Here is a 13,617-nt window from a genome sequence, read left to right on the forward strand (position 1 = left end):
AAAAAAGAATGTGTCAAGGTGAATTTTAAAATCTCTTGTGTCCCCAGATACAAAATGAAGTGGTTTTTTCCCTTAAATGTCAGTAATGGACTTAGCATCACTAATACCCTAGTTTAGGCTGAGGTATTTCTGAGGCATGTCTCTACATCCTGATTTTCAAAATACTTTGGCAGCGAGCTCCAGTGAAAGCATTACACTTCCACTGAAATCAGGTCAGTAGCTGAATGGGAGCCTAGCTTTTCACTCCTTGCATAGGGACAACTGCAGCAACGTCCCTGTGCACATAACAACTAATCTCCAGCGCCTGCAAGTAACTACCAGGTGATGCTAACACCTTTTTCTGTTGCTGCAGCTCTGTTGCTGAAGCTCAAGTTGTCATTTAGACTGTAATCAAATTTCAGCAGCTTGTTAGGCTGTAGAGCAAACTCACTCCTCCTAGCAGCCGATGGTTCTGGGCCTGCCACCCCTCTGCTCCCACCCCACAAACTCCCTCCCTTAGGGAAGGGGTGTTGATGGTCCCCTGGGCTGTTCAGAGCTTCATCCCTCTAACATGGGAATTAATTAATTACCACCAATGGAAGACTAGCTACAATCCTGCCTGCTACATCTTTGGTCTCTTCTTTAAAAACAGCACAAAACAACCCCCAAAGCTGAACTGGATCAGTGCAGAAAAGGTAGAAGTTAGAAGTTGTAGAAACAGGCACAGCAAACACCCTGCCTGCACTTGGTGGGTGCGAGAGCCCATCCTGCGCACTAGAGGAAACATTCAGCAGGTCACAATTGGCATTTAAATCCATCGATTCATTATTAGCGATTACCTGTAATTTTCCCCTGAGGGCATTTATTTTCTAGAAGTAAAATGAAATTATCTAAATGCCTTCATTCTGTAGTTAAACAGTAACTTTATCTCCTGCGAACATCTCCCTGTCCTGAACAGCCTGTCTAGTAGATGTGTTTTATTCTTAGATGTCCAAACTCATGTTGAGTCCACACAAATATATACCAGGTTTTTTGCACTGTGTTGAGATAGTTCTTGCTTCGCAGTCCTGGTCAAGTTGTTTTGTCTGAAGGAGATGAAAACAGCAGCCCGGGACCTGCCTTTAGAGAGGTCCATGCAGCACACCCACTCAATTGGTTGAAAAGTGTAGCTCAAACTTAGCTCTATTTGTTCCCTCCCCGTGAAGATCTGTGAGGCATTTCTAATTGGAACTTGTTTCGTATTCAGTAAACAACCAAACACACCAACCTCCTACTCCAGAAAAGAAAAGTTATATTGCTGCGAAGTGACAGTCCATGAAATACGGGGGGGGGTGGGGAGGCGAGGGGGGCGAGTGTGTGATGCCCTCGGACAACGAGTTTCTCTTTAATTGCTGTTACATGAGAGCTCGCAGACTTGCTGTCTCTTGCCAAGTTAGCACCAGGGAAATACTGGGTGAAGGAAAAGTCACTTTGATTTCCTCGCCTCTCCCACCGCCGCGGGGTCGCTGCCGGCCGGCCCCTGGGCTCCCCGACGGCGGCACTGCGGCGCTGGGGGCGGGAAGGGGGCTACGCGCAGCTCCTCCGAGGGCCGTCGAGTCTCTCCGTGGGATCCTCAGAAAAGCCATTTCGGGGAAAGGGTGCAGGGCAGCGGCCAGAGTCCCTCCTCCGAGGGGGCACCGGAGCCGCAGCGAGGTGCGGACGCCCGGCGGAGCGGGCGGAGGGCTGCGGGGGCCGCCCCTGGCGCCCGCGGACGGGGATCCCCGCCCTGAGGGTGGTGGTGTACGACAGGCGACCCCAAAGGGGAGACAGCGTCCTCCTCTCCCCAGAGAAGCCCCCGCCCCGCTGCCGACCTCTCCTCCCCGCCCGCCCCGTCTCACCCCCTGGATCCCGCCTCCAGAGGCAGCTCTCCCCGAGGGAGCCAGGCGGGAAGGATGCAGACGGCAGCTCCGAGGTAATTATTAATAGCCGTGCCCACCGGGGCGGGGGCGAGGTGAGATAAAAGGGGGCGGCGGGGGGCTGGGAGGAGGGAGCCGCCGTCGCGGAGCCCCGCCGGGAGCATGGTCCCCGCCGCGCTGCCGCGGCCGCCGCCGCCGCTGCTGCTGGTGCTGCTGCTGGGGCGGCCGCTGCTCGGGGCGCCGGGGCAGGGCGCGGGCACCTGGTCCCGCTTCGCCCGGCTTCCCTACCCGCAAGACCAGCTCTTCCTCCACGACACCTTCCCCGACGGCTTCCTCTGGGGGGCGGGCAGCGCCGCCTACCAGACGGAGGGCGGCTGGCGACAGGGCGGCAAAGGCGCCTCCGTCTGGGACACCTTCGTCCACCGCCCGGCCACGCCGCCGGGGTCCGCCCCGCCGGGGCCGGCGGGAGGCGACGTGGCCAGCGACAGCTACAACAACCTTTTCCGCGACGTCGAGGGGCTGCGGCGCCTGGGGGTCTCCCACTACCGCTTCTCGCTGGCCTGGGCCCGGCTGCTGCCCAACGGCACGGTGCCCCTCAACCCCGCCGGGCTGGCCCACTACCGGCGGCTGCTGGGCCGCCTGCGGGAGCTGGGCATCGAGCCCGTCGTCACCCTCTACCACTGGGACCTGCCACAGGGCCTGCAGGATGCCTTCGGCGGCTGGGCCAGCCCCGTCCTGCCCCAGCTGTTCCGCGACTACGCCGAGCTCTGCTTCCGGCATTTCGGCGGGCAGGTGCGCTACTGGCTCACCATGGACAACCCCTACGTGGTGGCCTGGCACGGCTACGGCACGGGGCGGCTGCCACCCGGCGTGCAGGGAGGCCCGCGCCTCGGCTACCGGGCGGCCCACCACCTGCTCCAGGTAAATGGCGGGCGGTGGGAAGGGGCCCCGGCTGCTCCTCGGCCCCCGGGTCGTGCCAAGGGGAAGGGTGCAGAGGCTGCCCTCAGCCCGCCGAGTTGGCAGACCCATTCCGTGGTCAGCCGCTGGAGTGGAAGCTGAATCGACGTGCCCAGCAGCGTGTGGGCAGATGATTTGTGGGCTAAAGGCGGCAAAGCTCATAGATGGGAGGCAGGAACTTTGTGTCTGTGGTTATTCAGAGTTAGTGGAAATGTGCCCAGTTAAAGCGGTCTCTGTATGCTGCAGAAATGTTCAATCCTGCCCCCAACGCTTGCGAATACCGTGCTGGGTGGGTGAGTGGATGCGCTCAGCTGTGCCAGCCCAGCGTTAGCTTACTGAGGTTACTGTGGAAATGCTTAATATGACTGTAAAGAGAATTCATGCATTTGATAAAAAAAAAATCTTACTGAGTTAATGGGGATGGTAGAGGTGGCCGAAATGTCATACTGAGAGATTTTCTTAACAGAGTATGGGTTTTTTGAGTGCGAACACTTTTTGGGAAAAAAGACCCTCTGTTCCCCAGCTAGTCTAGTTAGTGACATAAGTAGTTTGCTATACGTAATTTTTATGCAGTATATATATCTGGTGTAATTGTAATGTTTGCTGGAGGCAAACATTGGGGATTCTCAGGGGCAATTAAGCAAAAGTGTGTACAAATCCTTCCAGTGACAGGAGAAAGGATTCAGCCTAACTGGAATGGTATGGCCATTAAGGCATGATCTATTGTACCTTAATCCACTCTCATGAACTCTGCTAATGTCCATCTGCTCAACATACATACCGGCAGGAGTTATATTCTAATGAGTATCGTATATTAGATGTGAACACCAAGAAAACATCCAGCCCATGCCTTATTCAACTTTTGCCACTTTACTGCATTACTTTTGAATTGTTCGGTGATACGAATAAGTCAAGAGAAAATATAGGTAGGGAAAATGTGGGTAAAATTTCAGATGAAATTCCTTGTCCTGAAACCTTTAAACTCTTCATTTAGTGCCTTGGAATAGACTTGACTGTGTTTCACGCTTGAGTATATCCCACCTCACCATCATATCTGTCCGAGTCCCTCATAATATCAAGCACATGCTTGGTCTCAAAAAAGCCCTAAGGAGAAGGAAGGTGCTTTTCTATTTTACAAATAGAAAAACTATAATAGAGAAAAAAAACTATAATAGAGAAACTGAGGCACAGATTTGTCTATGCCATGTAAAAAGTGTAATTAAACCAGGAAAGTCTACCAGTACTTGGTTTAGTGAGAGACCTTCAGGAGTAGTTTTGTCCTAGTGACTGTCATTCAGGATTTTCACAATTCCTGGACATTTCTTTTTTCACACAACAGCATAAGACATCAAGGTGTCATTTTTTCCACATTTCATGAATGAGGAACTGGAACACTGATGTTTTATTTAAGATATCTTAATATCTTAATATTAATAATTATAATTAATAATTAATAAATCTTAAAATAATATCTTAATTTATTTAATTAAGACCCAAAGTGTTCACTGATTGTTAGTGCCCTTTTCCTGGAATATGATCTTTTTAGAATATTCATCAGTTATATTATACTTTCAGCTCTTCTACAAGTCAGATCCCAAAATCTCAAATCACCTACAGAGAAAATAAAGGACGTGCAGTTTATGCAGAAGAGTTCCCATCCCTGACTCCTCTGGGCAGGAGTCTTCAGTAGAGGCAGAGGTAGAGCCTAATGCTTCAGGACAGAGAAGCAAACAGCTTTAACACTGAGATCTTCCTTTGCCTCCTTACATCTCTGTAGCTTATTGATACTGGACCTTTCAACTTGTTCAAGCAATGAAGTAGGAAGCTGCAGAGCACGGCTTCTCTGACTACACAGCCTGATACCCATAGAGAAAGTGTGTGTAATCGTGTGATGAAAGATTAAGTTATACCTCATCTGGTAAGGTGTGAATTACATTTCCACGTACAAATTAAACTCTTCTACATAATTCTGGAGTGATTGACTTTGCAACTTCAATAATGTTCTTTAATGTGTGACTGTGAGTTGCATATGATTTTGTAGGTGTGTTTGGTCGGTTGTTCTTCGGAGCACAGGCAGCCTTGATGTAGATCAGAAGGCTGTACAGTAGCACTGCTTCATCTCATAACCTGGAGGATGTGTGCAGCGCCAGACAGTGCTGCCATGAGATGCAGCCCTCATAGCCCCACCAGGAAAGATGTCGTTGTATGATCCCCCACAAAAAAACCCGTTCAGTTGCCTAACCTTTTGCTGCTTATGTCTTGCATTACCCAAAAGGTCTGGTGCCAGGTTTCTTCCTAATCCTTTTTCCTTCTCTGTGGCATTCTTGTCACTTTTGTTTTCCCTGGGGAAATTGAGCTTGCAGAACATGTTTGTTTTTTAAAAGATAAAATGTGTGGTCATAAATGTTTGGTTCTTAGCAAGCGAGCAGACTGACTTTTAATATGTATGTTTTCTGGCTTTTTTTTTTCGTTGTTTACAATATGCAGTTTTAAGCATCTACGTTCTTCATTTATTCAAACCAAAGACCCTCCTAAGTAGAAAGCTTACTAGCTACTGATGTCTACTGATTTATTTTCCTGGGTGCTAATTACATTAAAAAATGAAATAATTTCCTTTAAATTCTTTAAAATTCAACAGACATGAATGTGGATTTTGGGATCTGTCTTTCTGAGTGAGCTATTATCTGAATAAATAATCAAATAAGAGATTGATTCAATTCAGGTTGTTCAATTCAGGGCTGGTGAAAACAGGGCAGTGAAGTTTGATCTGAATAACGATGTTTAAATTTAGCTTGAATGGATTTCATCTTATTGCACTGAATTTTTTAATTACCTTTAATTTTTCTGAACTTCCACAAGTGAGTCATAACAGATGCTAAATGGGCAGAGTAAGAGACACTTTTTCTAAAAAGAACCAAATAAAAATAGTGTAAAAAAACTTGTAACAAAAAGCATTTTATGGATGCATCCTTGGTTTGTTATTGAGGGATGTTGATCAGTATTCGGTGAAAACATCACCCTTTTATAGTATTTCCACTTACAGTTGTCCGTTTTGATATGTCTAAGCCCTTCAAACATGGTAAGGAATGGAGGAAGCTGTACGTGTTTATTCACAAAATAAATTGAATGGATCAAGTACAGTTCATAAAATTTGGCATTCTCTTGTCAACAGCCAGAAGATGTCATGCCAGCAATCTGTCATGTATATGATGCATCTTTTTCTCCAGATAGGAGTTGGGAGAGGTCATTGTATTTTGTTCTGGTTTTTGCAAATGCATTTTTTCATTACTGGTTCACAGTATATTGTCTGTGTTGAACATACTGGGATTTACTCAATATAAACAGCATTTGCAGAAACAGAAGAACACATTGTTTCCCCAAAGAAGCGAGTGGAGTTGCTGCTGGGAAACCAGTCACGTAGCAACAGACTGATTTCCATTCCAAAACTGTTTCCAAAACAAAAGGTAAGTACTCTTTTGTTGATCTTCAGTGCTAAAACTAATAAAGTATCAGTAATTGCAGCATAGGAGAATGGTCTTTTCTTGGTGTGTATTGTTTCTTTCAAAATTCAGACAGCCCTCAAACTTTCACTCGGTGAAAATGGAGTGATTTTGGATTTTCCTGGAAGTACCACAGCTCATCGTAGTTGTGAAGACACAGGTTTTTTAGAAAAAAGAAGGAATAATTCCAAGTAATAGTATTTTTTTTCCCTATTCTTACTTTCTTAAGACTTAATTCAAAGCAGAACAAAGAAGAAATTGTTTCTGTTTCTGGTTTTGAGTATCAGTTGGGTAGTATATACTTGCAAAGAATTTATTACAGTAGTGATTGTTCTAATCACTAATCATTTGAATTGTATCTTTAAACTGTCAGAGATGACGAAGAAGTGCAGTCAAACCATAGAGCAAATTCAGGTCTGATGCCGCAGTTCTGTGTGCCAGTAGCTACGGATGGCTATACTATGTTCACAAATTATATTGAAAGCTATAACATACATTTCTCAAGCTTTAGTCATCAAAAAAAAAAAAAAATTTGGTTTCATTTTAAAATGTGATAAACAGAGGAGTTTGGGTTTCAAGGATGCTCATTTTATTAAAATTAGCTTCAAAGATAGAATATATAACTTTCCCCTTGCCATTTCTACCTGATTGCATATACATTTGCAAAAGGAATGTTGTTTTCAAATATTCCGCTGTAACAAAAAAGTGGTTTGTTATCTTTGCAGAGTGCTTTGAGCTTTAATTATAGAAATATCAGGACTATGTGGAGAATAAGCTGTTATCATGGAAAACTAAGAGTGGACCTTCCTCAAGTGTAGGCGTTCTCTAACTTGAAAAGCTTTTTAGAGATTATAGGAAATCTTATTAAAACTCAACAGGCAGGACCTGGAAAGACTACACTGGTGACTGAAGTAGGATGGAAGCAGAATTTGGGTGTTCTCTGTGTGGAAGAGCACCAGGTTGAGCCTGTAGGTATGTTAAGTCCCACCTCAATTCTTTTGCTGTTCATTTTGAGGATGAGGATGCTTATAGTTGTGCGTTTTATAGCTGCGAGTCTGTGTTTAATTCTATAGGCAGCCCCAAATCTGTGCTTTCATCTGTCATTTTAAGTGCCACGTGCCTGATTTTTAATTGTGCAGTAGCTATTGCTGGAGGTACCTAGGTGATATATCTGGTTCCTTTCCAAGGAAATCTAGTATGTCTTCTCTTTAAATAGCACGCTTTTAATTTAAGATCAAAGATTTTGGTTAACATGTTGGGCAGGGCTCTGCTCAGTGCCAGAAAAATAATGACTACTGATTAACAGCAGTTGGGTACACGTAACGGCATTTAGACAGGCAACGTAAAATTCACATCTCGTAAAGGCTCACTGGGTACATGAGTGTAAAACTGTCTGCTCCTTGGTACTCTTTAATTCTGTGTTAATAAAACCTCATAAAGTATGAGACATTCTTGGTTCTCCCCTTCAGCCTCTTTCCTCAAGCAGAAGAAATCCTGTATTTGTTGTAGTTTTGGGGGATCCAAAGTGAAGTGTGTGAAAGGACTCGTATTACCATGGATTCCTTCATATGACAAACTTCCAGTTTCCAGTTCATCTTGTTTCTATGGAAAGTTTCCAGTATTTAAGATAGTTGATGGGCATAACTCCTACCTGTACTTAAGGATATTGTTGCAACCTGGAAAATAAAGCCTAGCTTCAGTTCTTGCAGAGTGAAATGTTTATTTTAGTTTAAGATAGTTCACAATTTTTTAGTGCCTGCCTTTCCCTTTTGACTGAAAGCAAGGAGCTCTTAGAACTTTTCCTAAGATAGGTCAAGTAGAAACCTCTATTCCACAACTGTCATCAGGCTGAAAGTGCAGAAACAGTCCTTTCTGTTGAAAGTGACATCTTCTGTGTGGAAGAAATGCTCTGTGACATAAGAGAAAATCTCTTCACTCATCACATGCCCACCTTCTAGAAGGTCAAATTCTGATCTCTCTCACGTCGGTGGAAATTAAATCAGAATAGGACTCCAGCAGTTTCTTGGGCAACTACCTTAGCTTCATTCCTCACATTTATTAACTCTCTTTGAGTAACAGCATCTCATTCCGAGTCTACTCTGGGGAATAAAACATTTTTTCCCCTTATCTTTCAACATTTCTTCAACTAGATGGAAGCAGTGAATATGTCTATACAGCTGGTAGTACCATTGGCGAGCAGTTGCCATTAGGACAGTGAATAGAGAGCAGCGCAGGGCGTGGGCATTTGGAGACGTTTAATTTTAATTATTTTTGGTGACTATGGTGCATATCCCTCTTATGTTGTGAGAAATAGGAAATAACAGACACATGCATGTAGATGCTCTGTAGTTTGCTTAGCTCCAGTTTGTAGAGTCTTGTGGTTTTCAGTTAGTAATTGGCAGAGTTTGAGGGCTGTTTGCTAATACTTGCAACTGAGTCTGTGATTTGTGTGGTTGTTGCTGATGAACAGTTAAACTGCTGAACTTAATCTGAAGGTGCAAAGCTGATCTTGGCAAAGTTTTAAAAAAGCCAAGAATCCAGCAATCAAAGGAGTCTGCGTGCACAGACTTGTAGGTAAAGAAATGTACACAAGGAGATTTTCTTCTTCCTTTCCATGACGGTAAAAATAAAGAAGAGGAAACAATGAAGAAGTGCTTCTGAAGAAGTACGGGAAGTGACCTCCATATACAATGATGACAGGTTGTCGAAATTACAGGATGTGTGTTATCTGTTTTAAGTGCTAAATAAAAACTACTCATGCTTGAATATTTGCCTGCCAAAGCATATAGAAGACTGTCACAGGTAAAACTGTGGATGCTGGGTTTAGATTAAATCAGAGGAATGGAACAGAAGAATAAGATTGTAGACAGCATCTCAGGATGTTTAGGAAATTACTGAAATGAAGACTAGACAGATCTCTGAGGGAGAAGGTGACACGTGGAGTATGACCATGAATAAAACATGAAAGAAGAGACTGGCTTCTGGAGGAAGAGCTGAATTTCTTCACTGGAGAGAAAATGTGCCAGCAGAAAGACAAGGTGAGTTGTCAAGAAGGAAGAGTGACTAACTAAGCTCAAGAGGATAAAGAGATATTTGCCGTAGCAAGGGACTGGAGCCTTTGGTAAAATGGGATGAGTGGGAGACAAATGATGCCAAGGAAGGGAAGGAATTAGATTCACACTGATGCTCTCTGAAAATACTCCTGGACATAGGTATCAATGACAGGAAGAAAAATTAGAGTTGAAGGACTACATGCACACAGACACACAAGGATAAAAGTTCAATATCAATACAATTAGATTGACTCTTAGAAGTCATGGATAGCCCTTGGAGGAAAGAGCTTCTGGAATGGCCTTTCAGTGTTAATGGTAGGAACAAAAATCTTTTAAGACAGCTAGAGCGCTTTGTGAAAAGAGACTCTTGTTACATTTGGTGGCAGTGGAGGTGACAGTACTTGTAAACCTGTATTCTTCCTCTTTGCTTGCAAATTCATAACAGAATGATGGATGGCATGATTTAAACTCTGAGAATGTAGTTCAGTGGAAAAAATGAAATACGATCTATATTAACAGTAAACTGTTTAGGATATCAGTGGTGGCAGCTTCTGGCTTGCTGTGGCAGCTGCAGCTCTACTCTGAGAACACAAAACACTCATAAGAAGCCTGACCTATTAAGTTTATGGTATGTCTCCCTGGAGATTTGGCAGGGCGGGTCCTTTTGATGCACAGTGCAGTAAGACAAAGCAGTTTCAGAATCTCTGGATTTGGCCACATTGAAGCACATTTGTGTTGCTTCATTTTAATGTATGTTTAGCCTGAGAAGAGATAGCAATCTGTGTTGTGGAGAGCTGCAAACGTTTTAAGGCTTAGCTTTGTCTTGTTTCTGAAAAACCCCACATATTCTAAATTCTCCCAGTTACTGAAATGTTTACAGACGCCGCTTACAACAGCTGGTGTAGGAACCAAGGGACTGGATGCACTGGTGTTTCCAGTCTCACCAGGCAGAGAGGGCTCTGTGACTTCTGTGGGATGGGAAGCACAGGGTCTTTTGCACGTCTCAGGATCTGTCCAGCCTGGGAGGCTGAAAGGCCGGGGAGTGCTGTGAGACACTCTATGGCATGCTCTGCAGCAAGAGGTGAGCTGACAGAGAGCCATGCGCATTTCCAGTAGATTGCCTCTTTGGTCTGCACATGGCAATTTTGTTACCTGCACTTCAGGTCTCCTGTTAACAGTTGAGCTTTGACTTCTGTTGTAGTCAGCTTAGCGCACTTCTGAAGACAGCTGAATGGTTTAAAATTGGCCAGGAGAGATCATACTATGGAAATGCCTTGTTATTTTGTGAGTCCAGAAGTCAATCCAGGAATCTTTTTGTCGGTTAATCAGTTTAATGCCCTTGCTAAAGGCTAGAAAATGTTGTCACCGCTGGGTTTATATTTTGCAAGCTATTTGTTTTACAGTTGGGAAGATAGTAGCATCTATTTGTTTTGATCCTGCTTCTAGAAAAGACGTCACATGGTCAGGTGGGGACAGGGGATGGACTTGTAGCTGTTGGTCACATGTTCTGATAAGAGTATACTGTGATTTTCCAGTGCCTTTTCTCAGTCAGCTTTTTTCTTGTTCTTTTGAATATGTAGCAGCTCTACTGGATCAGTTGTTTTTCAGAGCTGAGGGCAAAGTTTACTCAATTTGTTTATTTAACTTTTGGCATTTTAAGACGTAATCTTATTTTTGCTGCAGACGTGGAACTGTTGAACATAGTTATTGATTAATTATTCTGATTATGGTTCCTTAACTCAATTATATATGGAAATGGTAGAATTACACAGCATTTCTTTTCTTTTGAGAAAGTAGGTTAGGAATATATTGCATTGTCAGGCTGAGTGATTTTTTTTTTTGTATGTTGTAAGTAATAACATTTTGCTTCAAAATCAATTCAATAATTCTGACCTCAGATTTGAAATGAAAGTTCAACTGGCACCTGACTGTACAGCGATGATACGGTTTTTGTAATACCCTTATTTAATTCTTAATTTCTTTTCCTGTCGTAGTACAATGTTAACTTGGGTACCAGTGGTGTTTGTAGAGAGAAAGGCCACCAGAGCAGGATAGCCATGACCAGTAACATACTACATCAGGAGGCAAAATCCAAGCCAGAAAGAATGGTAACAAAACATGGGGTGATAGGAAAGAGGAATACTACAAAAATGGACAATGCATGAGGAGCTGGTGAGATGTGGCCGTAAGTGGGAATGCAGAGCTGGGTTTATGAGACAATACTGCATTTTTGTGTATATATTTAGCATTGAAAATTAAACTTCATGTGAAATGAGATCGCCTGGAGTCACTCAAAGATGAGTCCTTCTCTGGTTCATTTTTATTTATAAATATGTCATATGAATTTTTTTGAGGAAGCTGACTGGTGATTTAATGAAAACACAAACCATGCATCGCAGCGATGGAGCCTAATTCAAAGAGCCTGTCTTGGCTTATGATGTCCACTTGCTGTCCCCAAATTGTCACCAGCACTGGGAGTGGGGGACACAGTGAGCACCCTGCAAAAGAAAGGAAGGATGCTACATTAAGTCTGGGTTTCTCAAAGGAGCTTAAGGAAAATAAGTGAGAATTGAATTTTCCTTAAGCTTTTTTGAGAATCCTGTCACTTTCAAGCAGTTAAGCAAATTAGCAAGTTGAACAGATGTATTCCTCTTAACTTGAAGAAAATGTGCATTCCCATATTCAAGTAGCACTTCTGCCTTGTGAAGTGTAAGACCTTGGAAATGCAGTGAAGGAGCTCTTGAACTCAGTTTGTCATCTTACTTCCCTTCCCAGCCATGAACATGCCTCTTGTTTTGAATGAGAAGAGAATATTGGGGTATACCACGCAGGGCAAGGAACAGAGCTGCGGGAATATGATTCAGCTGCAATTTTGCATCTTAATAATATGCTTGGTAGGATAAAAAAGTCCCTTTTTTTTCTTCTTCTTAGTCAGCTGTGATTAATATCCTCGTCATATCAGCTAGCTTCTTCTCATATTCCGAATACCTCCTGTTTTCACAAAGTAATATAATGTAATTCGAGCAAGTCAGAAAGATCTAAAATCTAGAATTTGCTGATTCACTGAAATTAAAATATTTGAGAGACACTTCAGTTTGCCACAAAAAGTTGAGAACTAGGGGAAATAAAAATCAGTCATTTTATTTTTACTTTGCCATGGAAATTCTTGGTTTTCCATTTTGATGTGATACTGGAAAATTTAATTTTAAGTGAGTCAGTCATTTCACACACTGCCTTCTGTATTCTTTCATTGGATGAGTGCCCACTGCTTCAAATTGGGTCAGTTTACCCTTGTGAAATTGCTGTATAACCTGCTGCAGTATGACTGACTTCTTGAAGCTGCAGATTGATGCCTTTTATTCGTTGATGAAAGAAAGAAAACAGTCTTGGAGCTGTCAGGACGGAATTCTTGCACCATAGTGGTTACTCTGTGTGTCGTATTTGTAGCTGGGCTGCTTGTGCCACTTTCGTGTGAAACAGTAATTATTCAGCTATTTATGCTGCTCCTCTTTCCTGTTCCTGGTAAAAAGAAAAGTGGTACTTGAAGGAGGTAGTTGCTTAAAAAGAGGGAAAAGCAGTGTCAAATTAGCACAGTCATGCTGAGTCTGGATATTAGAACCAGCAAACTGTAGCTCAGGGCAGCTCAGAAACAGCCTTTTTCTATAGCTTAGTGTAATGAAATAGAGACCACTTCAAAATTGGTTGGTGGTGAAATGATTATAGAAACAGCATTGTAATGCTAAGCTGTTAAAGGCGAGAACCCTAAACTATGCCAGTCAGATCCCACTTTAGTCAAGTTGGACTCTTCTGAAGAGGAATGTTTCCTGTGTAACTGGTAATTTGGAATAGGTTTGTAGAAACCAGAGGGAGTGAGCACAGGTATGGATGACATACTGATGCTGGCCTGTAGGATCTGGTTTTGGGGGCTCTGCACTGGTGGTCAGGAAGGAATTTATATTGTCCAGGAATAGCAATGTTTCTTGTTGGGCCTCTTTTTTTTCACCTCTCTCTGTGCCATGGAAGGTGGCCAGGTTCCCATGATCATTAAGGCATTTTGCCTAAATAATTTACCTTCTGTTGCAAAGGTTTAGGATTGTGATGATATCTTTGCTCTTTCCTGTTCTATTCCCATAGCTTATTGTGATGTTTGGAGCGTTTGGTGTTTTTTCTTGTATTAAAGGTTCAGGGGATTTTTTGTGGCTCATAGTGCCATGAACATGGGGAAGAGGGGGC

At 43.4% G+C, this 13,617-nt stretch overlaps 1 protein-coding gene across 1 annotated transcript in view; it reads left to right on the forward strand.

Annotated features, from left to right (window-relative positions):
* The first annotated feature begins 1,988 nt into the window (after positions 1 to 1,988).
* The window catches only part of KL (klotho), a 48,571-nt gene continuing 36,942 nt past the window's right edge, over positions 1,989 to 13,617 (forward strand). The window contains exon 1 of the mRNA XM_086481874.1: positions 1,989 to 2,795. Within this exon, the coding sequence (XP_086338000.1) occupies positions 2,037 to 2,795 (759 nt within the window). The 5' untranslated portion in view covers positions 1,989 to 2,036. The remainder of the gene's footprint in view (positions 2,796 to 13,617) is intronic.

The sequence above is a fragment of the Leptosomus discolor genome, chromosome 1 (assembly GCF_034619465.1).
Source record: "Leptosomus discolor isolate bLepDis1 chromosome 1, bLepDis1.hap2, whole genome shotgun sequence".
NCBI lineage: Eukaryota > Metazoa > Chordata > Aves > Leptosomiformes > Leptosomidae > Leptosomus > Leptosomus discolor.